Source organism: Platalea leucorodia (assembly GCF_965183815.1).
Source record: "Platalea leucorodia genome assembly, chromosome: W".
Taxonomy (NCBI): domain Eukaryota; kingdom Metazoa; phylum Chordata; class Aves; order Pelecaniformes; family Threskiornithidae; genus Platalea; species Platalea leucorodia.
In genome coordinates, this window is record NC_138859.1 from 9,075,832 (window position 1) to 9,101,824 (window position 25,993).

Here is a 25,993-nt window from a genome sequence, read left to right on the forward strand (position 1 = left end):
CATATTACTTGTCTTCTATTTTTTCCTGCTGTTGGGGACCTATGGACTGAGATTTGACTTTCTGAAGTTTTAGGAACTGGTGTAGAGACTCTTCGTATTCAGTCATTATCAGGGACTCTGGGCAGTTTTGTCAAGGATGTAAGTGTGCAGTAACACCAAGAGTCAAGTATGATTCACTTGCACCTGCTTTCCTACTGCTACTTAACCTGACCAGCAATATGCTTTGCTATTTTTCCACTTTTCCTAAGATTTCAAATTAAAATAACCAAATGTCTGAATTGGGTATAATGACATTTTGGCATGCAGATTTGTCTAAAATAAATCTGAGTGAGACTCAAAACATCATTTTAACAGTGACAAGGCATACTCTGAATTACAGAATTTCTGGTCTGAATATGAAATCAACTGTGTGACTCATCACGTTCGCTAGAAAAGTCCACACTTATGCATTTGAATGTTTTATGTCCCAGACAATATTGAATGACTAGTCAAAAACAACTAAACTACTTCCAGTGTGCTGGCACTCTAATCCCTAATAAATAAAATAATAAAATTTAATCTGGTTTCTATTCCAATTTCATTACAAGGTTTATAATAACAAAAAAAAGTTAGAATATTACACTCTGCTCACTAAGAAAGCTTTGACATCATTAAGAAATCCCCTTAGAGAAGGAATTCCTGAAAATTGCTGTTTGAGAGAGAAATTCCACTTTCCAGCCAAGCTCCCAAGAGTTTAGTGGCTTGGAGTACAATTATCTGGCAGGAGGGCATCTGCCTTCTTACATACAAATGCCGCAAGCAGCTGGCTGCAGAAGTGGTGTCGGCAGTAGCTTCAGCCACATGATCATTCCTCTAGTCCAGGGAAATATGCCAGATGGCAGCCAAAGAAGAAAAACAGAAAGAAAGCAGAGGAAGGTACAAAAGAAGCTCACTTAAAACAACAAAGAACTTTTCTTTCTTTTCCATATGAAGAAATAAGTTTCATGATTGCTGTGTCTCAGGAAGTGTATCTTCATAGCTAACCAAATGAATATGTAGTTCTGACACTGCAATAATTTAACAAACTTATTAAATTTTTGATTATTCAATTTAATGCATACTATTGCCAGTGTCATTTCTCCATAATACCCATTTTACTTTGGAGTTTACAATCTCTACAGAATTGTCATTGTGAAAAAAGATTTAGTGACCAGCCAGACAATCAGGGCAGATCCTGCTGCCTCTGGAGAATCTTCTAAGTGGTCCTGAGGACCTGTCATTAAGTCAGTGGGAGGTGTGAGTGTTTAGTATATAGCAGGATTGAGTGTCATATAACATATTCTTATTCATACATCTCAGTTATGTGTAAGAAATTTTGATAGGTACTTTAGTTCTTCGTCATCCATGTGTGACCGGATTTAGAGGTCATGAAGAAAGCTTCTGTCTCCATCTGGTCTTCAGAGGTCTCAGGAGGCTCTAAAGCATAACTGTGCTACTATTAGGACTCTGTTTTTACAGTCACATCTAGTGGTATTTTCCTGAGCAGAGCTAAATGCAGCAGGAAATGTGATTCCTGTCTGCATTTCAGGAAGTGAGGTGACTCAAGGCTTTAAAAAGAAAAAAAAAAAAAAGAAAAGAAAAAGAAAAAAAGGAAAAGAGGTGAGCTTGTCTGTGAGTTCTGGAAACATAATGAAGATTTACAAATATTTGTATTGGACTAGAAGAATGTTCATCTGCCAGAGAGATTGGCACACCTCCCTACAAAACTAAACAACCTTCCTCTTTCTCCAGCCTGCAAAAATATACTGAAATTGTGAAATGGTTTGGCCGTCTCCTGAGTTTCCTTATTTGTGAAGTACCCACTCCTGGCCTTGGCTCTATATCTAATACTGTGAATACTTGCACTTCTGGTGTATAGTGAATCATAAGTGAATCTCTACCAGGTTTTTTGGTCTGCTTTCCTGGTTTTTTTTTTCAGTACAATTTGCTGAGGCTTTAAGCTATGGTTTATTTAATGGAAAGGGCACAGGAGGAGGAGCTCTGAGTGACTGCATTGCATTAACTATAAATATTAATTCAGATTTGGTATGCTGTATCAGTGTCATATTTATAACTAAATATGTTTACTTATAATAAGTACTGATAATATTTAGAATGAATACTTTTATAAGAACACTGATGTAAATGTTAATTTACTTTTTCCTCAGCTTGGAGTGCTTCAAAAGTGCAGTTTCATAAACTTCTGTGGTCACTTATTCGTTATATTTTCCAATCACACAGAAACACTTACTATTTTCCTGATATACATGTTCAGCAAAGCCTTTATGAGCTCGAGAGTCACAATTAATACAAGACATTTCCAGACTTTTATATACTATAAGCCTATAGAAGAATAAAAGAGAGCCACAGTTGCAATTATTATCACTGTCAATTACAATGTAAGCCATTAAAAGAGATACCTGTAGGACTTCAAAAAGCGAAATCTCATCTTATTTCGTGGAGATGGACGAAGGATATAGGCTCCAAAAGGATCCCACAGAAAGGCCATTGGCAAAGTTAATTCTAAAATCGTATAAAAATATATCCCTGAGGGGAAGCAGGACAGTTGTGCCAGAGGTGCCCCACACTAATCATGAATCACTTGTAACTGTGTAAGGGAACGTCCTTTTTCTATGGTATGCTTTGGCAGAGATATGGATGGCTGAGAGCACAGACTAGAAGGGATAACTGGGATTTCCTGCTGCATGAGACTTGCCCTTTGCATAAATGTTTCCTATATTCAGGGCTCTTATCACATTATTCAAGTGAGAACTCTTATGGTAAACCCTTGGATAGTTATAGCAGGCACTAAAGAGCACAGAACTGTAGAACTAAGGCAGACCAGAAATAGCCAATGCTCTGATTATTCACTGCTGCCCAGACAAAGGCCTTCAAACCCTTAACAATCTGTTGAAAGTATTTTTTCTATGGATTATATTTGAACAATCTGTTTTGGCTGGCATCAGACAGCTAAGGAGTATTCAGTAAAAAAGAAAAAAAAAGAAAGAACCCCAAACCAAAATCTCCTCCATCCCCCAATGTCCACCCCTGGCACAATAAGGAGCTAGTAACCAGGGAGTAAAACTGATATTGAAAACATGTCCACAAATCCCTCAATTGCCTTTGTTTAATTCTTAACTCTCTTCAAGTGTGTCTTCCTTCCTCACAGTTTCTAAAGAGAATCAATTTATAACATTAAGTAGCTTTTCTGAAAGGGCTTAATCATCTACAAGAGACCAGTCACCCTAAGAAAATAAGTCTTAGACTGGTAGATAATTTTCAGGCCTCTTCGCAGCTTTTCTCAAAGACATCACTCCCCGTACTGAATTACCACCAGTGACTTCAAGAACTGAACTCAGTTCCCTGCTAGCTGGGGTCATTCTGGATTCTAAAGAGAATTCAGATTTGGTGTCTTTTTGTTGTTTGTTTTGCTGGTGTTTTGGTTTTTAATTCAAGCCCCAACTCTTGCATGCAATTGTTTCAGCCTAGTGCTAGTAGCATTGAAGGCGAACAGCCTACAATTCAATTATGACATCAACTGAGGTCATGCCAGTGAGGCCACCAGTACTTCCTCTACCAACTCTGAATGTGGCTATGATCTCCCAGCACTGGAAGCAGAGGGTTCTCTAATTTGGGTGATCTTTGAAGCAAATCTAACTGGAAAAGGTCAGAGAGTTAGAAAAATAAATTCTCAGGGATAAATTATGTCTATCAATCAATTATCTGATGAAATGTACTATTTATATGGTAAAGGGTACTGTTAGAAACTACACACTTCAGAAAAATTATAAATATACTATAACTGGGTATATTTTGCTCTTTGGAGGAAACATTTTTCTTACATTACACTGACAAATGCACTACAGGGCCAACTGACAATAAATCTCTTCACACCATGAAATAAGCTTTGAATATATGGGATTCATAGGTGAAATCACTGTTTCCAGGCCAAAAGTCATGTTATTCTTGATCAGTTTAAAGAATATAATATATAATTAAATCATAATAATATAGCATCTAATTTCCACAGAAATAGAATTGTGATCCTTCCAACAATGGTTAGTAAGCAGCTCTCTGGGTATCATAAGCTACAGTCTTCTTCACAATCATGATATCATTAAAATTTGAGTGATTAATAGATCACTTTAAACATACCTGGATGATAATACTGGATGTGAGCATTGCCAAAATCAATATTTCTCTTCTGGCAAATAAAACCAGGGTAGGCTGCATTTTTATAATTACATCCTAAATAACATTGCCAGGTATATTTCCTTTTCATATTCTATTTCTAAAAAAGATTTTGTACAACACATTAATACAGCAGCAAAATTTGTTTTTATTTTTATAAAGAAAACGCAACCAAACATGCTTATTATTAGCTATCTTTCCTCCTCCTTAGTGCCCTTCCTTCACTATTACACTAAACCTGCTAATGCAGTCAACCAAAATAAGGTCATAGAAATAAGCTTCTTAAAAGGTTACTAAAGACTAAATTTATACCTTGATATCAAAAACACTTATTGTCACTATATAGTGGCATGCAGTAGATCACTGTATCAAGACAAATCACAGTGTTTATGGAAATTCAAGGAAATGAAGGAGCAAATAACTTTGTAATACACCTTGACTTTTACAGAGAAGTCACTAGGCTCTTCCTCCTTTTTTTCTTTTCTTTCAGAAAAAATTAAAACAACATGTCTAGAAGCACTCGAAGAATATAAAATGATTTGACATTAAGTTGTTATTTGTAGGCAGTGTTTTGTGGAAAAAAATATCTCAGCAGCATGAGTAAACAAATATCTAGCTTTGTATAAAAGAGGTAAAATCAATCATTGCACTCTATGATAATCCAGACCTCTTATAGAAATGCATATTGTAATAAACATTTATGGTGCAATATCTTTGACATTCTATGCAGTTTTGTGATTGCAACTTTTGCTCTACGTTTTTGACAGATATTGGGATATCGGCCTCACACTCCTAGCTTGTCAGTGGCACCACTATAGTATGTTATTATTGATGGCTTCAGGTTTACAGGATCTATAAAGAGTGAACTATTAAGGAAACATTTCTTTTACTGTTCTCCAAGATATCTAAACTACTGATATTTTTTTAGAAATGGTTCATATAAATGAATTGCAAAATAATATTTTTCATAATTACAAATGTGAAACAAATTAATAATGAACACACAAAACCACACGAAATTAGACTCTTTTTTTGGTCAGTTAAAGTCATGTAAGTATAAAAGCTCTTGGTAGTAAGCAGGTCTGGTGATAAGCATAAATATCTATACAGACTCAGTTCACTTTCCCAGACGTGTCCCGAAGCATTTTAGAACTCAAAGGGCCAAGTTTCATCTCTAAATTACTCTCAGTGTATCCAAAGTTCAAATAACTACACCTTTAAGCAGACTGTGGCCAGGAGGCTCGCCAGTGGTGGCAATGGTGTTTTCATAGATATCTCCACTTTAATCCAGCTCCACGCTTTGGGTCATATGATGGGAATCCACTACAGCATCTGGACACGTGACAGACCATGCTATTCAACAGAACATGTGACAGAAGTATAGCCTGGGCCTGGACACTAAGACTCCTAGCATAGTTTCTTTAAGTAGCCTCCCCCTCATGCCTTGATCTTGTGCATCAGGTGCAACCCATGACAAACTCCTAGGTCAACTTCATCAGCTGCATTTGACATGTGCCATCCTGAGTGGGCAGCAGGAGGGATGTTACACTGCCATTGTGCGAAGGGGCACAGGGGCTGCAACTCAACCAACCGCTTCTTGAGCAACATGGGAAAGTGGACAGGCCCACTACTTCCCATTTTGACAGATGAAGTAGCAGTAGATGTAGGAAACACAAAAAAAAAGATTTAGGTTATTTGTAAGGTGTGGAAAGCAAAGGAGCTTTCCTGCATGCTCCCTTCATGGCTCCTGTGTAGTGCATTCGTGCTCCTTCCCCAGGCAGCCTTCCCAAAGCCTCTGCCCTGCGTGTTGGTCTATTGTATGCAGTGTTGTACTTTGAGAAAAAGGATGTTACAGTTACTATTGCAACAATAGCAATATATAAACTTTGTTGTTAAAAAATGCTTATTTATCAACAACTGGAAACTCTTTCAGAGTTCAAACTGGGGTCATTACAGTGGACAGGATGGTTTACATTAGTATATAGTATTTTATAGATGCTTCTCCCAGAGTTATTCCTTCTGTTTTGAAACACTGCCTGATGGTTTAGTTGGACATCTCCAAATAAAATGCCACTGAACATTATGTAGCTAAAATCAAATATTTACTCACTATTTCAAAGTGATGGCTTGCACAATCTGAATTCTAAACAGTTTAATAATATTTATGCACATTTTATTACAGACAAGATATTTTTCCAGCTTTTTTTCCCCTCTCTTGCTATTATTGAGACAAGAATGAAAGACAACTGAGAAAACAAGAATTAGGAATAAACCACTAGAATACAGCATAAACTTACATTTTCATTTTCCCTAGTAACATGATGGTGTCTAGAGTTTCATATAGAACTACCTTCAATAAATGTTTACACTGGAAGGCTAAGAATACATAAGACCCAGAATTAAATAAAATTATTTCCCACATTTCATTCAGTTGCTAGATAAGTCAAAGCTTATTTTTATAAAATTTTTTCTAACTTGCATTTTTTATATTATTCTTTTTCAAAATGTTATACTACCATGACAAAGGTATTTTCTCCTGAAAGAAGTGTCCTGACTTTGAAGTATTCCTTTTCCACCTGAAAAAAGAATCACCCCAGCAGAAAACACCCCGCCTAATTCTGACTTTGAGTAATAAACTGAATGTCTGGATTTTCAGCCTCTCAAAAGACAAACACATTTTCTTCAGTCTTTCATTTTTTCCATCGTTCCGATCTATTTTAGCAGGTCAGAAAGTCTGAATATGTTAATTATGATACCACCTTGGCTCTATTCATGCATTCAATGACAAAAATCCACAAATTATTTCACTGGGGACTAACTATCAAGAAAATTGCATGTGCTTACTATATTTTGTTAAGCTTAAATAAGATTCTGCCTGGGACTATTACCTCTTTCTACTGCACATTCTTTCTGCTTTTTATTACTTATCATCCCTTGCTGGCTTTAATGCTTAATTCTGCAGCCCTTGTTCCTGTAAAAAAATCTGACTGTAGTATAGGTGGCTAACTGGGAATATTTCTGTAAGACCTTCTCACTTGAACATGAGTTTCTGAAGTGGTTTGTAATAGTGATACTATTCCTAAGGTTGGAGTATTCACAAGAATGCTCTCCTGTAAGAATTTTTTGGTGATTAATAAAGAGTCAGCATAGCCTGCAGCCCTTCTGTCAAAAAGAGCAGCTCTAGGCTGTTTTACATATCTATTCTACTATAATTGCGAACTTCCAACAGTTTAATTATCTCCCAGATTCTTATCAAACCATTACATTTTGTGGAAATCATACAGGGTTGAAAATTATTAGAAGGAAGACATACAAACATGCACGCACAAGCATGCACTCACTCACACATTGATTCTGTAAATAGGAAATATTAAAAATTCTGAAAACATCACAAAATACCTGAGTTTTGCTCTTTCAGTAACTTTGTAGTAATGTAATTTTTCCCAGTACTAGTTTTAAAGATGATAAAATAACCTGATATGATATGCATGTATTAAAGGTTTTGTCTAATCAGTCATTAACTATTTGTGGTCTTTCATATATCTGTTGTGTGGAAATTATTGTTAAATAGTGGTGACTAATTTAAAGTGAGAGAAAGTTTGGTGATCTGATCATTGCTACTAAAGCCATGCAATGAAGCTGAAAGTTATTGCTCACAAAGGAAAATGAATGTGTCTGTGCTGGAAACAAATCACGTGGAGAGCTAAATGTAAGATAAAAAAGTGTTAAATTCTTTCCTAGAGATTAAAGTACTAATACCAGAGAGCAAGAAGAGAGATGTCAAAAATGTGCTGGCCTAAACAGGTAGCTCTTTCAATAAACATGCATATAGACATTACCTACTATAGGTGACAGCATCAGGAACAGAATATCAGAATGAAAGCTAGACCAGGCAGGAATGTTAAGGCTATTGAAATGTGTCTAGTCAAGTTTTCTATGGAGTTTGCACAAAGAGCTTTTACTGAGCAAGGTTTTTCTCTGAATTCATTGGCAACTCCTGCAGCCTGCCTGCAGACATTATCCTTGCTACAGGACTATATGTTCATCTATGGCCATTACATAAGCACTGCACATTGATCTGCAGTTTGAATAGTTCTAAACTACAAAATCCTGCAAAAGCCATAACTGAAAGTATTTTTTTAAAAGGTAGCCAGATTAAATAACGTGGTGTAGAAATGCTCTTATTCCTGATAATTTTCCAGTAAAAACAAAAAAATCTATAAATTATTTTACAAAACAAAGAACTACTATCCCAATATATGTGATTGTCACTATTTTTTAAATCATTGCTTAAATCAAAGCTCTTCTATTTATCCATTCTTTCAAGGGATTCTGATATACTTTAAGGACAAATGGTGTCTCAAGAATTACAGAGGAACCTAATTTTAGTACAAATGAAATAGAAGAGCTTGTGCAAATGATTACCAGGCACCTTTGACTCATGGTTGGAGCTGGCTCACTGAAAGGGGATTTCACAAATAAGCAAAATGTATATTCAGCGAATTACCTAGGAAAGCTTTCAGTTGTTCCTAGGGATGTTAAACAATCCCTTGATTCCTCAAAGACCTGTCAGAGTATAATGAATTAGAGTAATTCCTTGCCCTGAACACTTCCAATCCTATGTTTTTAGTGGGATTTCAAGAACTATTTGGCAGGAACCCATTCTACTTCTAGGTAACTGCAACAGAAGTGGCATCAGAGCCACTTAGATCAGAGGTGATTTGAGAAATCTTGCCTTAGGACAAGGGCAAAAATGGAACAGCTTTAGACACTACTGAAATGTAGAGGAAACACGGTAAGTCTATACTCTAGATTTTAATTTACTGAATTTACACCTAAGAAATACTGTTTGCATCATGTATAGTATTAAGTGATCTTTTGTAAAGATGGAAATAAAGATCCTATTTTAATGTCTGAGCACAAGAAGATAGAATTAACATTGCCAGCAAGACTTGAGAAATCTGTGTTCTGGAAATCTGAGTCTTAAAGTCTTTGCAACTTAGCTTTGCTTGTCTGGGTGATTCTTACTGTATACTGTTGATATGGCATATAGCAACCATAGCAGTGATGACATCCAGTATTATATAGCAACTAACATCATACAATTCAGTTCATTGGCTATTTTCACCCAAAATCAAATCCCCTTGAGGTACACATCAGACTTCCCCATCCTTCCACATCACCCAACAAGTGCACCCAGGTCCTTGAGTAAAAGCAGTCCCACGAATGGGTTTTCCTTTGCCTCACGCAGGAGTAACCCAGACGGTCTTCCCCAGCATATTTTTTAGGTGCACTACAGGGACTTTATCTCCCTCTACAGTACGTAAAAGTCTTGACTGGGCAGGGCCAGCTCGATTGGCAGATCCCCTAGTGTTGACTAACCAGGTGGCCTTTGCTAAATGTGTATCCCAGTGTTTGAATGTCCCACCACCCATTGCTCTCAGTATAGTCTGTAACAGTCCATTGTATCGTTCGATTTTCCCGGAGGCTGGTGCATGATAGGGGATGTGATACATCCAGTCAATGCCATGCCCTTTGGCCCAGGTGTCTATGAGGCTGTTTCGGAAATGAGTCCCATTGTCTGACTCAATTCTTTCTGGGGTGCCATGTCGCCATAGGACTTGCTTTTCAAGACCCAGGATAGTGTTCCGGGCGGTGGCATGGAGCACAGGATATGTTTCCAGGCATCCGGTGGTTGCTTCCACCATGGTGAGCACATGGTGCTTGCCTTGGCGGGTTTGTGGGAGTGTGATATAATCAATCTGCCAGGCCTCCCCATATTGATATTTCAGCCATTGTTCTCCGTACCAGAGAGGCTTGAACCGCTTGGCTCGCTTGATTGCAGCGCATGTTTCGCATTCATGGATAACCTGTGCAATAGTGTCCATGGTCAAGTCCACCCCTCAGTCACGAGCCCATCTATATGTTGCATCTCTTCCTTGGTGGCCTGAGGTGTCATGGGAACACCAAGCTAGAAATATTTCACCCTTATGTTGCCAGTCCAGATCCACCTGAGCCACTTCAATCTTAGCAGCCTGGTCCACCTGCTGGTGGTTTTGATGTTCTTCAGTGGCCTGACTCTTGGGTACGTGAGCATCTACGTGACGTACTTTTACAACCAGGTTCTCTACCCGGGCAGCAATATCTTGCCACAATGCAGCAGCTAAGATGGGTTTGCCTCTGCCCTGCCAGTTGCTCTGCTTCCATTGCTGCAACCACCCCCACAGGGCATTTGCCACCATCCATGAGTCAGTACAGAGATAGAGCATAGGCCACTTTTCTCGTTCAGCAGTATCTAAAGCCAGCTGGATGGCTTTCACCTCTGCAAACTGACTCGATTCACCTTCTCCTTCAGCAGTTTCTGCGACTTGTCGTATAAGACTCCATACAGCAGCCTTCCACCTCCAATGCTTCCCCACAAGACGACAGGACCCATCAGTGAACAGGGCATATTGCTTCTCATTTTCTGGCAGTTTATTGTACAGTGGGGCCTCCTCAGCACGTGTCACCTCCTCCTCTGGCGATATTCTGAAATCTTTGCCTTCTGGCCAGTCCATGATCACTTCCAAGATTCCTGGGTGACTGGGGATTCCTATTCAAGCCCATTGTGTGATGAGTGCGACCCACTTACTCCATGTAGCATCAGTTGCATGATGTGTACAGGGGATCCTCCCTTTGAACATCCAGCCCAGCACTGGCAGTCAGGGTGCCAGGAGGAGCTGTGCTTCAGTACCAAACGCTTCCAAAGCAGCTCGAGCCCCTTCATATGCTGCCAATCTCTCTTTTTCAGTTGGAGTATAGCAGGCCTCGGATCCTTTGTATCCCCGACTCCAAAACCCTAGGGGTCGACCTCGAGTCTCCCCTGGTGCTTTCTGCCAGAGGCTCCAGGTAGGGCCGTTCTCCCTGGCTGCAGTGTAGAGCACATTTTTTACATCTTGTCCTGCCTGGACTGGCCCAAGGGCGACTACATGAACTATCATCTCCTGTTAAATTTGTTCAAAGGCTTGTCATCACTCAGGGCCCCATTTGAAATTGTTCTTCTTCTGGGTCACTTGATAGAGAGGGCTTACGATCAGACTGTAACTTGGAATATGCATTCTCCAAAAACCCCAAGAAAGCTTGTGCTTCCTTTTTGCTGGTTGGTGGAGACATGGCTGTTATTTTGTTCATCACATCCATTGGGATCTGACAACGTCCATCTTGCCATTTTATTCCTAAAAAATGGATCTCCTGTGCAGGTCCCTTGACCTTACTTTGGTTTATGGCAAAGCCAGCCTCCAGAAGGATTTGGAGTATTTTCTTCCCTTTCTCAAAAACCTCTTCTGCTGTGTTGCCCCACACGATGATGTCATCAATGTATTGCAGGTGTTCCGGAGCCCCACCCTGTTCCAGTGCAGTCTGGATCAGTCCATGGCAAATGGTGGGGCTGTGCTTCCACCCCTGGGGCAGTCGATTCCAGGTGTACTGGACGCCCCTCCAAGTGAAAGCAAACTGTGGCCTGCACTCTGCTGCCAAAGGGATTGAGAAAAACACATTAGCAATATCAATGGTGGCATACCACTTGGCTGCTTTTGAGTCCAATTTGTATTGAATTTCTAGTATGTTCGGCATGGCAGCACTCAGCAGCAGCGTGACTTCGTTCAGGCCCCGATAGTCTACTGTTAGCCTCCACTCTCCATTAGACTTTCGCACTGGCCATATGGGACTGTTAAAGGGTGAGCGACTCTTGCTGATCACTCCTTGACTCTCCAGTCAACAAATCAGCTTATGGATGGGAATCAGGGAGTCTCTGTTGGTGCGATATTGCCGTCAGTGTACCACTGTGGTGGTGGTGATCAGCACCTGTTGTTCTTCGACCCTCAGCAACCCCACAACAGAAGGGTCCTTCGAGAGACCAGGCAGGGTAGACAGCTGTTTAATTTCCTCCATCTCCAAGGCAGCTATACCAAAAGCCCACCAGTACCCTTTTGGGTCCTTGAAATACCCTCTCCTGAGGCAGTCTATGCCAAGGATGCACGGGGCCTCTGGGCCAGTCACAATGGGGTGCTTCTGCCACTCCTTCCTGGTTAAGCTCACTTCAGCCTCCAATAAAGTTAGCTGCTGGGATCCCCCTGTCACTCCAGAAATACAGATGAGTTCTGCCCCTTTATAGCTTGATGGCATTAAGGTACACTGTGCACCAGTGTCCACTAGAGCCTTCTACTCCTGTGGGGCTGATGTGCCAGGCCATTGAATCCACACAGTCCAGTACACCCGGTTGTCCCTTTCCTCCACCTGGCTGGAGGCAGGGCCCCTCTAGTCCTGGTCATAGCGTTCGTTACTCACTTCTTGTCAATGCAAATCAAAAATCCCTTTATTAATATTGGAAACAAAATCAGCCCTTCTGCTATGTCTGGGGAACTGCCCACTGGAAACTGGAGCAGCAATTTTCCTGGAAGAACACCCCTGTGTGATTGTTTTCCCTTGCAACTCGTGTCTGTGCCTCTAGGGTCGAGGTAGATTTTCCATCCCGCTTCCTCATGTCCTCTCCGTTGTCATGCAGGTAAAACCACAGAGTGCCCTGTGGTGTGTATCCACTATATCTTCTCTCTTGAGCAGAGGGACGCTTACTCCTAATAGTTGAGATACTGGTCCGTACAGGTGGGGAGCAGGACATATCCTCTTTGAATTGTTGAAACCCCCCGGACAGTTTCTCAGCTAGCATGTTTGACAGTTTCTCCACAGCCGAGATGCAGGACCGTAGGGAGGAAGAGAGACTTTCTTCGTATTGTCGGAGTTGACTAGCCACTTTGTCTACCATTTGTCCCTCTCCGTCTTTCCAGGTTATTACTGCCAATTAGTTGGCATACAACAATGGTGCGCTCCATACAAACTTCCACCACATGGGTCATGTGCACCGGACTTCATCTGGATCTTTGGGTAATTGCTCGTTGTCCAGGTCATCATAAATCACCTCCAGCACGGCTAATTCCCTCAGGTACTGGATACCTCTCGCCATGGTGGTCCACTTGCCTGGGTGACATATAACATCTTCCTTGAAGGGATGCCTTTCCTTCACACCTGACAGGAGTCGCCTCCAGAGGCTGAGGGCTTTTGCCCCTTTTCCAATCACTTTGTCAATGCCCCCTTCCCTAGAAAGGGATCCCAGCTGCTTGGCTTCCCTACCCTCTAATTCCAGGCTACTGGCCCTGTTATCCCAGCATCAGAGCAGCCAGGTGATGATGTGCTCACCTGGATGATGGCTGAAATCCTTTTGCATATCTCACAGCTCACTCAGGGATAGAGATCAGGTGGTTACTGTCTCCTTTATGAGTTCTTCCTCTCCCTCCGAGGAAGAGGAGGAACCCTCCCACTGAGTTCTTCCTTGGGGGGAAGCGAGGAATTCTCCTCTTCCTCCTCCTGTTCTCGTGATGGCCCTGCTTTAGAGTAGTCTGCTTCCTCACTGGCAGGGCAGTATGCTTCTTCCTCCTGCTCCCTCTTAGGAGAAGTTTCTTCATCCCTTTCTAAATGAGCTGACTTTCGCTTCCAGGATTTCTTCTTGTGTATAGGGGCAACTGATACTGGCACAGGTTGGTTCTCTGGTTCAACTGCAGTGCCTGTTGCTGGGGTTGGAGTAGCTGCAATGCCTGTTGTGGGGGTTGGAGTAGATGCAGTGCCTGTCATGGGGGTTGGAGTAGATGCAGTATTCTTAAATAGTTGTTTAACCCTAAGCAAGACCTGACACACATTCAGGAGACATAGCAATAGGAACATGCTGGTTTGAACATCCCAAGGATATTCAAAATTCTCAAGAGCTATTGTAAGTGCTGGATAAGAAGGGGAAGATGGAGGAAGGTGTCTCCCCCGTAGGCTGTCTCTCCAAGGAGAAAAAGTAAAAAGTGTAATTACTAATAATTTCCGATAGACGGCTCCCGAAGTACAGGGGTGAGGGCAATGCTGAGTACAAATAACAGATTGATCTCACGACCAATAATTTTATCATACCATAAGCCAGTGTTACAACGTACAGCAAAGTGACAACTTTAGTTCATTTCCCAGAGGTGATAAACAGCACATAAATACTAATAAACAGTATATACAGCAAGTAAGGTGATACATAACACAACTCTGAGAACAAATACAACAACTTTGAGAGCAAATAAAACAACATTGCGACCAGTGAATAGAAAACTAATATAATGAATGCTTATAACAAATTTATTTTAACATGCTCTGGTCAGATCTGTCATTATCTCAACCTTCAAGCCCCACATTGGGTGCCAAAAAGGACTGTCATGGTTTAACCCCAGTCGGCAACTAAGCACCACACAGCCGCTCACTCACCCTCCCCTGCCCACAGTGGGATGGGGGAGAGAATTGGAAAAAAAAGTAAAACCCATGGACTGAGATAAAGACAGTTTAATAGGACAATAGAGGAAGAGGAAATAATAATAATCATGATAAAAGAATATACAACACAAGCGATGCACAATGCAATTGCTCATCACCAACTGAACGATGCCCAGCCCATCCCCGAGCAGCGATCACTGCCCCCCGGCCAACTCCCCCCAGTTTATATACTGAGCATGATGTCATATGGCATGGAGTAGCCCTTTGGCCAGTCTGGGTCAGCTGTCCTGGCTGTGCCCCCTCCCAGCTTCTTGTGCACCTGGCAGAGCATGGGAAGCTGAAAAGTCCTTGACCAGTGTAAGCCCTACTTAGCAACAACTAAAACATCAGTGTGTTATCAACATTATTCTCATACTAAATCCAAAACACAGCACTATACCAGCTACTAGGAAGAAAATTAACTCTATCCCAGCTGAAACAAAGACAATGTGACAGTTAAAAACAACATATCAATTATCCTGATGCTCAGGTAGGCAACTTAATCTCTCTTTCAAAGATGATAAACAATAGTTATAGGTAAGTTCTAAAAGTTTAAATGGGGACATATGTGTTATGTATCAAATTCTTATTCAAAAGAAAGTAACAATTAGAGGAAAGGCATTAGGCCTGCCCAGGACCCATTTGCTAGAGAATTAGCAAACTATGGTTTTGGTTTATCCTCCAGGAAAAATATGCCCTGTGAAAAAGAGTAGAGTAGAATGGTAGTCAACATGGCAGATAAAAAAACTGGAAAAACCCTGCAAGAAAAGAGTGGAGATCAACTCTTGCCTAAAATACAGAAACATTGATTTAAAATGTGAGCTTCCCAGGAAGCACTACGGTTTTCCTGAATAAATTGACTGAACAGACATACTATACATTTTGTATTCAAAGACAATCTGATTTGTGAAACTACTTATTAAATATCACTTTAAATATCTCTATCAAAATTAGTTTGGTTTTGTTTTTCACCAGATTATTAAAAAGCAAATTATCCATCTGGATGTAAAAAGTGTCTTCTTGTTTAACAAAATCTGGAAGCTGAAGTAGGGAACTTACCTGATTTAACCTGAACCAGAAAGGAAATCAGTACCTCAACTAGGACTGGAATCCTGCTTAACACATTGCTCTAATTTAATAAAAACCTGTAATAATCTAAACTGTATCTTTAAACAAGGAATTATACTGCAGATGATAGTAAAAAGCATTATATTATGTTTTTATTTTTTCAGTATATTTATCCCCATTAATTTCCTCCTTAAGTTTTTGAAAATTAGAAGAATTACATTTATAATCCATTCTGTTAGTTTTAGTGACTTATTTAATTGCACAGTCCTAACACAAGAATTGCAATATAGGATGATGAGAACAGTTTTATTTAGATTTTATATAGAAAGTACCATCATAAAGTTCCTAACAGAAATAATGAGAATTAATTTACAGAAGAGGATGAAATAAAGAGTCAATGCTTGGCACTGCAACCTATCCTAAAAGCTGAACAGATCCAAAAGTAATGTTAGACTATTTGTTGTTACAGTAGACTGAAGTAAACTTTGCTATAATGAATTTGCTGAAGATTTCTTGACTGAAATAAAAAATTACACAGTACTATAGCATAATATTTTTGGTCACATCATGTTCAGAGCACATCAAAATTACAAATAAAGCTGTAAAGTTATCAGTTGACATGGTGAAAGGGTTAAAGCCAAGATAGACAAAGCCACTGCATCAAAAAGCCTCCTGAAAAGCCTAGGGGCAAGGAGGATATTTAAATATCTTAGTCACTTAACTAAACAAAAGAAAGGCCTTTGTGATTTAGGGAGTAGTTAGAATGGTTGCAAGATAAGGGGGCTCCGGGATAATCCCATCTCAGACAACTGGGCCTTGGGAGAACAAATGCAGGGAAAATAGGAGGTCACAAAAGAATGAGGACAGCCTTGAAGGACACCGTTTACGTGATCCTAGGACTGAGTTTGCACAGAAGCAAAGGTCAATCAGCGAACACAGTGAAGACGACTACAAGCCTTCATCTGAAGACCCCCAAAGACCACCTGAAGACCACCACGGGAGATGACTGCACATGCGGATCGGACATTTGCATATGTTAATAAGTTCCAGGAAATCTCATGTTTATGTAAATGATTTCTCGGAAATCCTGTAAATATGTAGGACTTTACAGTATATAATCTCTGAAAGTCCACCAAATCGGTGGAGCGCTTATGGTGGAGAATCCCCAGTGCTGCCCAGCGCTGCAATAAAGAATACCTGCTTAATAGTAACTTCGTTGCCATTGAGTTCCATTTCAGGGACTCTCTGAATACTCCGTTTCTCCCTTGGGGAGATTCGGACTGTGAGGAGAAGCATCCGTGAATTTTTGTATCAGTTTTGGCGACCCAGGTGGGACCCTCTCTGCTCGGCTGCAGGACCCGTTGAGAACGGGACTCCCTAGGGTACCCCCGGAACATTTCCGGAGGGACTCCTTGCCTCAATCAGATCGCTGCGGTTATTTGATTTTGGGATTGTGTTTGGCATGTTACAAGGACAAGTAGTTGCTCTTTGTTTGCTTTTAGGATTTTTGGTCATTGTATTGGTAGGTGAGCGTTTTTGTTGTCAAAAGTGTCTATACTGTCCTGTGCGTGTGTGAATGAGACGTACTTTGTGTTGGAATTTGAGTGTTTTGTCGTCAAAAGTGTGTATGCTGTCCTGTGCATGTGTGAATGAGACGTACTCTTAGTACGAAGTGAGTGCGGAGTCCTGATCCGCGGTTTCGTTGTCCCGCGAGGGAAACGGCCGGAGACGGACGAAGTGAAAGAAAAAGGTTGTACGGATGTAAACCAGTAATTCTGTAACCCTCTAAGCGGTAAAGTGTGTACCATGGAACTAACTGTTAAGATACTGCGGGAATACAGGAGAGAACTGGGACCAATAAAATGGGAGGGTCACAGCAAAGTAAAGAGATACCAAAGAAATCTCCATTAGGTTGCATTTTATATCACTGGAAGGACACAGGGGGTCCTCCTGGAGGAAATGTGAATAAGAAAACTCTAATTAAGTATTGTAATCAGTGATGGCCATTGTATAAATTAGATGATGAAGAGAAGTGGCCTGTGAATGGGACTCTGAAGTATAATGCCTTGCTGCAACTCCTGTTATTTTTAAGGAGGGAGGGAAAATGGGACGAAGCAATGTATGCGGATATGTTTTTCACCCTCCGAAATCACCCTGAGCGGCAGAAAGATTGTGGTTTTAATTTTGCTCCCCAAGATCCCATGGTGTTGGCTTTGGAAAAGGAAAATCAGAAAGAGTTAGGGAAGTTGAAGCGATGTTGTTCAGCATGTAGTATTGGACAGAGGTGTTTGAAGGTGACAGAGAAACCCAGAAAGGCGGAAGAAGAGTGCCTTTCCAGATGGATGATGTGGATAAGTGGAAGGATGCAGTTAAGGGGTACAGGGAGGACCCAAGTGGGGTTACGAAAAGGTTTGAGTGGATTACTAAGAATTTGGACCCGGATTGGAAAGATGTGGATCTTATGCTAGATGCTATGACTGAAACTGAGAAGCAGCTTGTATTAAAGGCAGCCCGAGCTCATGTAGAAACAACAGAGTGAGGGACGAGTTTTACAGGGCACGGCCGAAGATCCTGTGCCCTCCAGGGACCCAGGTTGGGACCCTAATGATCCAGCTCAGTACCGTTTGATGCAACGATACCGAACCTGGATCAAATTTGGAATAGAACACGCAATTCCAAAGGCAGTTAACTGGTCTGCTCTGTATGCTATCAAGCAGGGGCAGACTGAAACGCCCACGGAGTTTTTAGATCGTTTACGGGCTGCTGTGAGAAGATTTACTACTATGGAACTGGAGTCAGAAGCTGCCACACAGCAGTTGGTATCTCTGGTTTTGAGACAATCCACTAATGATAGCAGAAAGAAACTTCAGAAACTTAGGGAACCAGATATAAAGAATTTAGAAAAGTTGCTGGAGGAAGCGTGGAGAGTATATCGGAATGGGGAGGGGGAGGACAGAAGGAAACTGGGAAAGGAGATAGTGGCTGCGTTAGCCACATTCTCTGTATTGAATCAAACCTAGGCAGGTTGAAAAAGCTTTTTCTTGAAACCATTAAAATTTAGAATTGGGAAGAGTGTGGGGATTCACAAATTTCTCTACCTGCCTGAGGCTCCTAGACTATTACTGGGAAGGGACATATTATCATAGAATCATAGAATCGTCAAGGTTGGAAAAGACCCTTAAGATCATCGAGTCCAACCGTTAACCTAACACTGCCAAGTCCACCACTAAACCATGTCCCTAAGCACCACATCTATCCGTTCTTTAAATACCTCCAGGGATGGAGACTCAACCACTTCCCTGGGTAGCCTGTTCCAATGCTTGACCACCCTTTCGGTGAAGAAGTTTTTCCTAATATCTAACCTAAACCTCCCCTGGCGCAGCTTGAGGCCGTTTCCTCTTGTCCTATCACTCATTACTAGGGAGAAGAGACCGACCCCCACCTCACTACAACCTCCTTTCAGGTAGTTGTAGAGAGCAATAAGGTCTCCCCTCAGCCTTTTCTCCGGACTAAACAACCCCAGTTCCCTCAGCCTCTCCTCATAAGACTTGTGCTCTAGGCCCTTCACCAACTTTATTGCCCTCCTCTGAACACACGCCAGCACCTCGATGTCCTTCTTGTAGTGAGGGGCCCAAAACTGAACACAGTACTCGAGGTGCGGCCTCACCAATGCCGAGTACAGGGGCACTATCACCTCCCTGGTCCTGCTGGCCACACTATTCCTGATACAAGCCAGGATGCCATTGGCCCTCTTGGCCACCTGAGCACACTGCTGGCTCATGTTCAGGTGTCTGTCAACCAACACCCCCAGGTCCTTTTCCTCCAGGCAGCTCTCCAGCCACTCCTCCCCCAGCCTGTAGCGTTGCATGGGGTTAATGTGACCCAAGTGCAGGACCCGGCACTGAGCCTTGTTGAACCTCATGCAGTTGGCCCCGGCCCAACGATCCAGCCTGTCCAGGTCCCTCTGCAGGGCCTTCCTACCCTCCAGCAGATCGACACTTCCACCCAACTTGGTGTCATCTGCAAACTTACTGAGGGTGCACTCAATCCCCTCGTCCAGAGCATCAGTGAAGATATTGAACAGGACCGGCCCCAGTACTGAGCCCTGGGGAACACCACTCGTGACCGGCCGCCAACTGGTTTTGACTCCATTCACCACCACTCTCTGGGCTCGGCCATCCTGCCACTTTTTAACCCAGCGCAGAGTGCACTTATCCAAGCCATGAGCAGCCATCTTCTCCAGGAGAATGCTGTGGGAGACAGTGTCAAAGGCCTTACTAAAGTCCAGGTAGACAACATCCACAGCCTTCCCCTCTTCCACTAAGCGGGTCACCTTGTCATAGAAGGAGACCAGGTTAGTGAAACAGGATCTCCCTTTCATAAACCCATGCTGGCTGGGCCTGATCCCCTGGTTGTCCCACACTTGCTGCATAATGGCAGTCAAGATGATCTGCTCCATGACCTTCCCTGGCACCGAGGTCAGGCTGACAGGCCTGTAGTTCAGGCCTGTAGTTGAGAACAACTAAATCCCGAAATAAAATTTAGAAATGGGGAAATTGAATTTAAAATACCAGACAAAAATCACATTGGAATTTTAAGCTTGGTTCTTACTGAACCCCAAATTAGAGAAGAAGAAATTATACAAGAAATAAAAGACCAGGTATACCCAGGAGCGTGGGCCTCAGGAATACCCGGAAAGGCTAAAAATGCTGAATTGGTTGTTGTTAAACTCAAAGAAGGGGCACGACCTGTTAAGATAAAGCAATACCCCTTGAAATTGGAAGATAGGCGAGGGGTAAAAAGTATTATAGAAGAGCTTATAAAATTTGGACTATTAATTGAATGCTCTTCAGAATATAACACTCCCATTCTGCCTGTCAAAAAGCCTGATGGCAAAACTTATCAATTGGCGCAAGATTTGCAGGCAATAAATCAAATAGTTGAAGATTTGTATCTGGTAGTGGCAAACCCATGTACTCTGCTGACTAGTTTAAAGGAAACCTATGAGTGGTTTACTGTGTTAGATTTAAAGGGTGCATTCTTTTGCTTTACCTTGGCTCCAGAAAGCTGCAATTTATTTTCCTTTGAATGGGAAAACCCTGATACAGGACGAAAAAAACCCAACTGACCTGGATAGTGTTACCCCAAGGATTCAAAAATAGCCCTGCCATTTTTTGGAAATCAATTAGCTAAGGAATTAGAGACCTGGGAGAGGCCCCCAGGAAATGGGATGCTTTTGCAATATGTGGATGATATCTTAATAGCCACAGAAAAGGATGAAGAGTGCAAGGAATGGACTGTGAGCTTGTTGAATGTTCTGGGATTAAGTGGTTACCGAGTCTCATTACAGAAAGCCCAAATCTTGAAGAAGGAAGCAATATACCTGGGATTCATGATTTCTAAGGGACAAAGACAGCTCGGGAATGACTGAAAGGAAGCTATCTGCAGAACTCCAGAACCGACCACGGTAAAAGAGCTTCGAACCTTTTGGGGAATGACAGGTTGGTGCCGATTATGGATGTATAATTATGGACTTTTGGTTAAAGAGGGCATTCAAGAAAGTGAAACTGGAGCTAATGAAGGCTCCAGCTTTGGGCCTACCAGATGTAATGAAACCTTTCTGGCTGTTCTGTATGAAAGGCAAGGAGTGGCTCTGGGAATTCTGGCCCAGAAGCTGGGTCCTCATAAAGGAGCTGTAGCATCCTTCTCTAAACAATTGGATGGAGTAAGCAAAGGATGGCCAGGATGCCTTCGGGCAGTGGCTGCCGTTGTTTTGATTATCCAAGAATCTCAAAAATTTACTTTGGGACAAAAGATGATTGTGCACACTTATCACACTGTAATCTCCGTTTTAGATGATATAGAAATCATAAGCGATAAACAGGAAATGGAGACTGTCCTGCATGATTGTATAGAAACTATTGAAACTGTATATGCAAGCAGACCAGACTTGAAGGAGGAGCCGCTGGAAGGAGGAGCCGCTGGAGGAAGCCGACAGAACCTGGTATACTGATGGGAGCAGTTACGTAAAGAATGGAGTTCGAATGGCAGGATATGCTGGAACCACCACAGACCAACTGGTGGAAGCAAAGTCACCCCCTAAGGGCACATCTGCACAAGGAGCTGTAATAATTGCCCTAGTGAGAGCATTGGAGCTGGCCGAAGGGCTGCGAGTAAATATTTGGATGGATTCAAAATATGCCTTTGGTGTAGTCCATGCCCATGGAGCAATTTGGAACGAGGACTCTTAACTGCTCAAGGGAAAGGTATAAAACATGCTGATATAATTTTGCGACTTTTAGATGCTGTACAACTTCCGTCAGCAGTGGCGATTATGCACTGCAAAGGGCATCAGAAAGGTAACACTGACAGGGAAGTGGGAAATAAATTGGCTGATCACGAGGCAAGACGAGCTGCGGAACAAGGTGAGGTATTAAGTATAATTCCTGAAAAATCTTTGCCACTACCTGAGACAAACATATGGTTTAGATCTTTGTGAAACCACCTCTGACGGTATCTTATGTGGACAACAATCTCAATTATATGAACCATGCTTATTAGAACATTCTGTTAACAATTGCAAATGGATGATCCTGTCTCCTGATGCGTTTGAAATGTTTATAGAAATTAATGCCAGACTTGTGAAAGGGTTAAAGCCAAGATAGACAAAGCCACTGCATCAAAAAGCCTCCTGAAAAGCCTAGGGGCAAGGAGGATATTTAAATATCTTAGTCACTTAACTAAACAAAAGAAAGGCCTTTGTGATTTAGAGAGTAGTTAGAATGGTTGCAAGATAAGGGGGCTCCGGGATAATCCCATCTCAGACAACTGGGCCTTGGGAGAACAAATGCAGGGAAAATAGGAGGTCACAACAGAATGACGACAGCCTTGAAGGACACCGTTTACGTGATCCTAGGACTGAGTTTGCACAGAAGCAAAGGTCAATCAGCGAACACAGTGAAGACGAGTACGAGCCTTCATCTGAAGACCCCCAAAGACCACCTGAAGACCACCACGGGAGATGACTGCGCATGCGGATCGGACATTTGCATATGTTAATAAGTTCCAGGAAATCTCATGTTTATGTAAATGATTTCTCGGAAATCCTGTAAATATGTAGGACTTCATAGTATATAATCTCTGAAAGTCCACCAAATCGGTGGAGCACTCATGGTGGAGAATCCCCAGTGCTGCCCAGCGCTGCAATAAAGAATACCTGCTTAATAGTAACTAACTTCGCTGCCATTGAGTTCCATTTCAGGGACTCTCTGAATACTCCGTTTCTCCCTTGGGGAGATTCGGACTGTGAGGAGAAGCATCCGTGAATTTTTGTATCAATGGTCTTGGACTACCTGCTTCAGATGACCCTGCTTGAGCAAGGGGGTTTCCAGAGATGCCTTCACGTCTGAGTGATTCTGTGATACTGTAAACCAGTCAGGCTTCTCATAGGTTTTGACATCACGAAAACTATGGGATTTCAGAAGTTCTTTAACTTACTTTCAAAGCATTTCTGTCCCTCTGGAAACATGCTTTCATGCCCTCTAGTGTTCAGAATCATAAAAACTGTTTCTCTCACTTTGAACAATTGCATCTAAAATAATAATACATCCTTAACTAGGTCATTCAGTTTCGTATTTCCTCTGATCAAGAGAAATAGTTCAGATTGTGATCAATAGAGGGACAAAGGGAATTGTTTGTTGCGTTATTTGATCTTTTAGTAAGATGAAATAATGTAGTAAGTTCAAAGATACAGTGGTTCAATGATTCTAGCATAACAGCAGTGAGCAAAATGCAGAGCTACATTGAGACAGCTCTTTCTAAATGGAGTAACTTCTGTGTATCTTGCAAGAGAAACTTCACGTGAAATATACACTAAGTTTTCTATCGTTCCCTTCGGCTGGGGCTGCACGGCTAGAAGGCGCATCCCCTGGGTGGTGGATAGGGGATCCCTCTCTGGAGGGTGCACCGGATAAAATTGAAGAAGGTGCCGCAAACCAACGCAGCCTAAGGGAAGGCCACCCTGACAGAAAAACCACTGGCCCTCCAAGTCATGGGGGTTGGGCAGGAGGCCAACTACCTCCTCCCGGAAAAAAAAAAAAAAAAAAAAAGTTGCAGAAACGACGAGCATCAACTCGGAGATGGAGAAAATCAGTAATGAAGTGAGGAGGAGGAGATGGAACTGGATCGGTCATGTCTTGAGGAAAAAACCAACAGAAGACTGCACTGTGGCCCTTGGGACTCCAGAGCACGCAGCCGCAGACCGATCGAAGTGGAAGAACGATGTTCACGCCTTGTGTGCCTCCTGGCACTGAGAGAATTCAGATTCAGATTTCTATCGTTCAGGTGATTTACAATGCGCAATGAATTGAAGCTATAGTTCAATGATGAACTACCACAAATACTTCATTTGCTAAATTTTAAGAAAACAGTTATAAATATCTTCACAGAAATCATCAGTATACTTTAATAGGACTCAATACTATAGGATTTATTCTGTAACAAATATTTTACTATGACACAAGAGGATGAACTTGCACATATAAGGGCGAATGTTAAGCAGTAAATATTAGCGCTATTTTACTGAGTATCAAACTCTAGATTTACTATTTTATTTTGTATGGTCTCTTAAGGAATATTGGTAACCTAGCAAATGTTTTGAAACACTAATTCAGACTTCCCATTTTAAATCAGAAAAAGTATAATGGTAAGAAACCACATAAAGCAAAAATATCTATCAATCAGCTATCTTCTGTCAAAAAACAGATTAATGCTAATACTAGGAGAAAATCCTTACTGCCACAGACTGGTATTCTGAGCTAGGGTTCTTCAGCCTGTTTTATCCGTATTCCTCTTTTTGCTCCTCCTTGAATAAATCATTTAAATAATCACTGGAGCAGGCACAACAAACCATAGGCTCTTAATCTAGTACTTGTGTTGAGGGTTAACTGGAAATTAATTATTAGGAAACAGGATGTACTTAATAGACAGTTAGATTGTAGGAGTGTAGTCCGATCATGGTGTTCATATATTAAAAGTTTAAATATAACCAGGATGTTTTTTGAAATATCAGTAATCATTGATTTTGGATTCCTTGATGTAAACCAACCAAGGACACTATGGAAACAGTGGACAACATACTTGTCCTTTCTATGAAATATCTTCATTATAATACTAAAAATCACACCCCCTGCTGTGGGACCCTCCTCTGATTAAGGGGACCCCTACTCTCTGAGCATGCTCTGTAAAGATGTACTTATCTTGTTACCAAATTAGGACTGTATATTAACATATACCCATCAGGTAGCAAAAAGGCTATGTAATGGATTACATATGTTATGTTTGTACTGTATAAAAAGGGCTGTTGGTAGAAATCTCATGTGCTTGATTTGTGGGAAACCACCGAGCACCCAGGCTTGTGCAAACCTAAAATAAATAATCAATGTCTCTCCTGAGCGTGTGATTATTGGCCTATTGCATACCGGGCAAAGAATCTGCTTTTCAGACAACACTTGCACTAACTACCAGTCTGAAGAGTTACTCTTCCACTGACTCACTCAGTTAATATTTAAATAGCTTAACCAGATTAGAATAAAATAGAAGACAACCCGAATCAGAAAATATAACTACATTAAGTTTATTAGAATCTAAGAAATCTAAACACAGGGGTTCAATTCCCTTGAGCAGGCAGACACGAAGATGGGACTCCCACAAGCTGAGACATTTAATTACCAGGGAATTAACGTAAACAGTTCTAAAAAACACTAACTTTGAAAAAATATCAAATATAGACAGAATTTCAGACAAAAAATATATAAGATCATCTGTCCTAGACCAGAAAAAGGCTCATTTAGTGCAGTGTCTCATCTCTATCAATGGCCAAAAGCAGATGACTTGAAAAGACTTTAAGAATAGACCTGGTACTGTTGTCCCAAAAAGCAGAGTTCTTTTACCTGGTGTGCAAAAAAGCCGAATAACACACAGAGTCGAGATATTTGTTTATTTCATGTCTGCGCAGAGATGGGTGCTAGGAGGTAACTAACTCCACAAAGCTAGCACACCTTGGTTAACATGCAGGGACATTTTATACATTCTGAGTAGCTGTTATCAGTGTTTTCACAATTCCACTTATTCATCCTTGCTTCTATTGGTTCTCACAAGCCTCCTCTCCACTTAAAGGAACAGTGTGTTTTAAATTTACAGAGCATGCTCAGTGGGTAGGGGTCTTTGCTTGGGCCGGGGGCTTCATTGCTGGAGGTGTGGTTTTTACTATGTTAATTAAGATAGTTCACTCATGGTTCAAGTGATTCTTACTTTGGCTTTGTCAGCGGCCTTGTTTTCTCATGCTTAT

General features: G+C 41.4%; 1 protein-coding gene across 5 annotated transcripts in view; it reads right to left on the minus strand.

Annotated features, from left to right (window-relative positions):
* The window catches only part of LOC309601869 (3',5'-cyclic-AMP phosphodiesterase 4D-like), a gene marked incomplete at both ends in the record, with an annotated part of 480,588 nt that overhangs the window by 221,436 nt on the left and 233,159 nt on the right, over positions 1 to 25,993 (minus strand). Inside the window, one exon of one of the 5 annotated variants that reach the window (XM_082335089.1) lies at positions 2,439 to 2,527. The exons of the other annotated variants lie outside the window; for them this stretch is intronic. Within the exon in view, the coding sequence (XP_082191215.1) occupies positions 2,439 to 2,527 (89 nt within the window). Of the gene's footprint in view, positions 1 to 2,438; positions 2,528 to 25,993 lie in introns of those variants that run through there. 5 annotated transcript variants of the gene reach the window in all.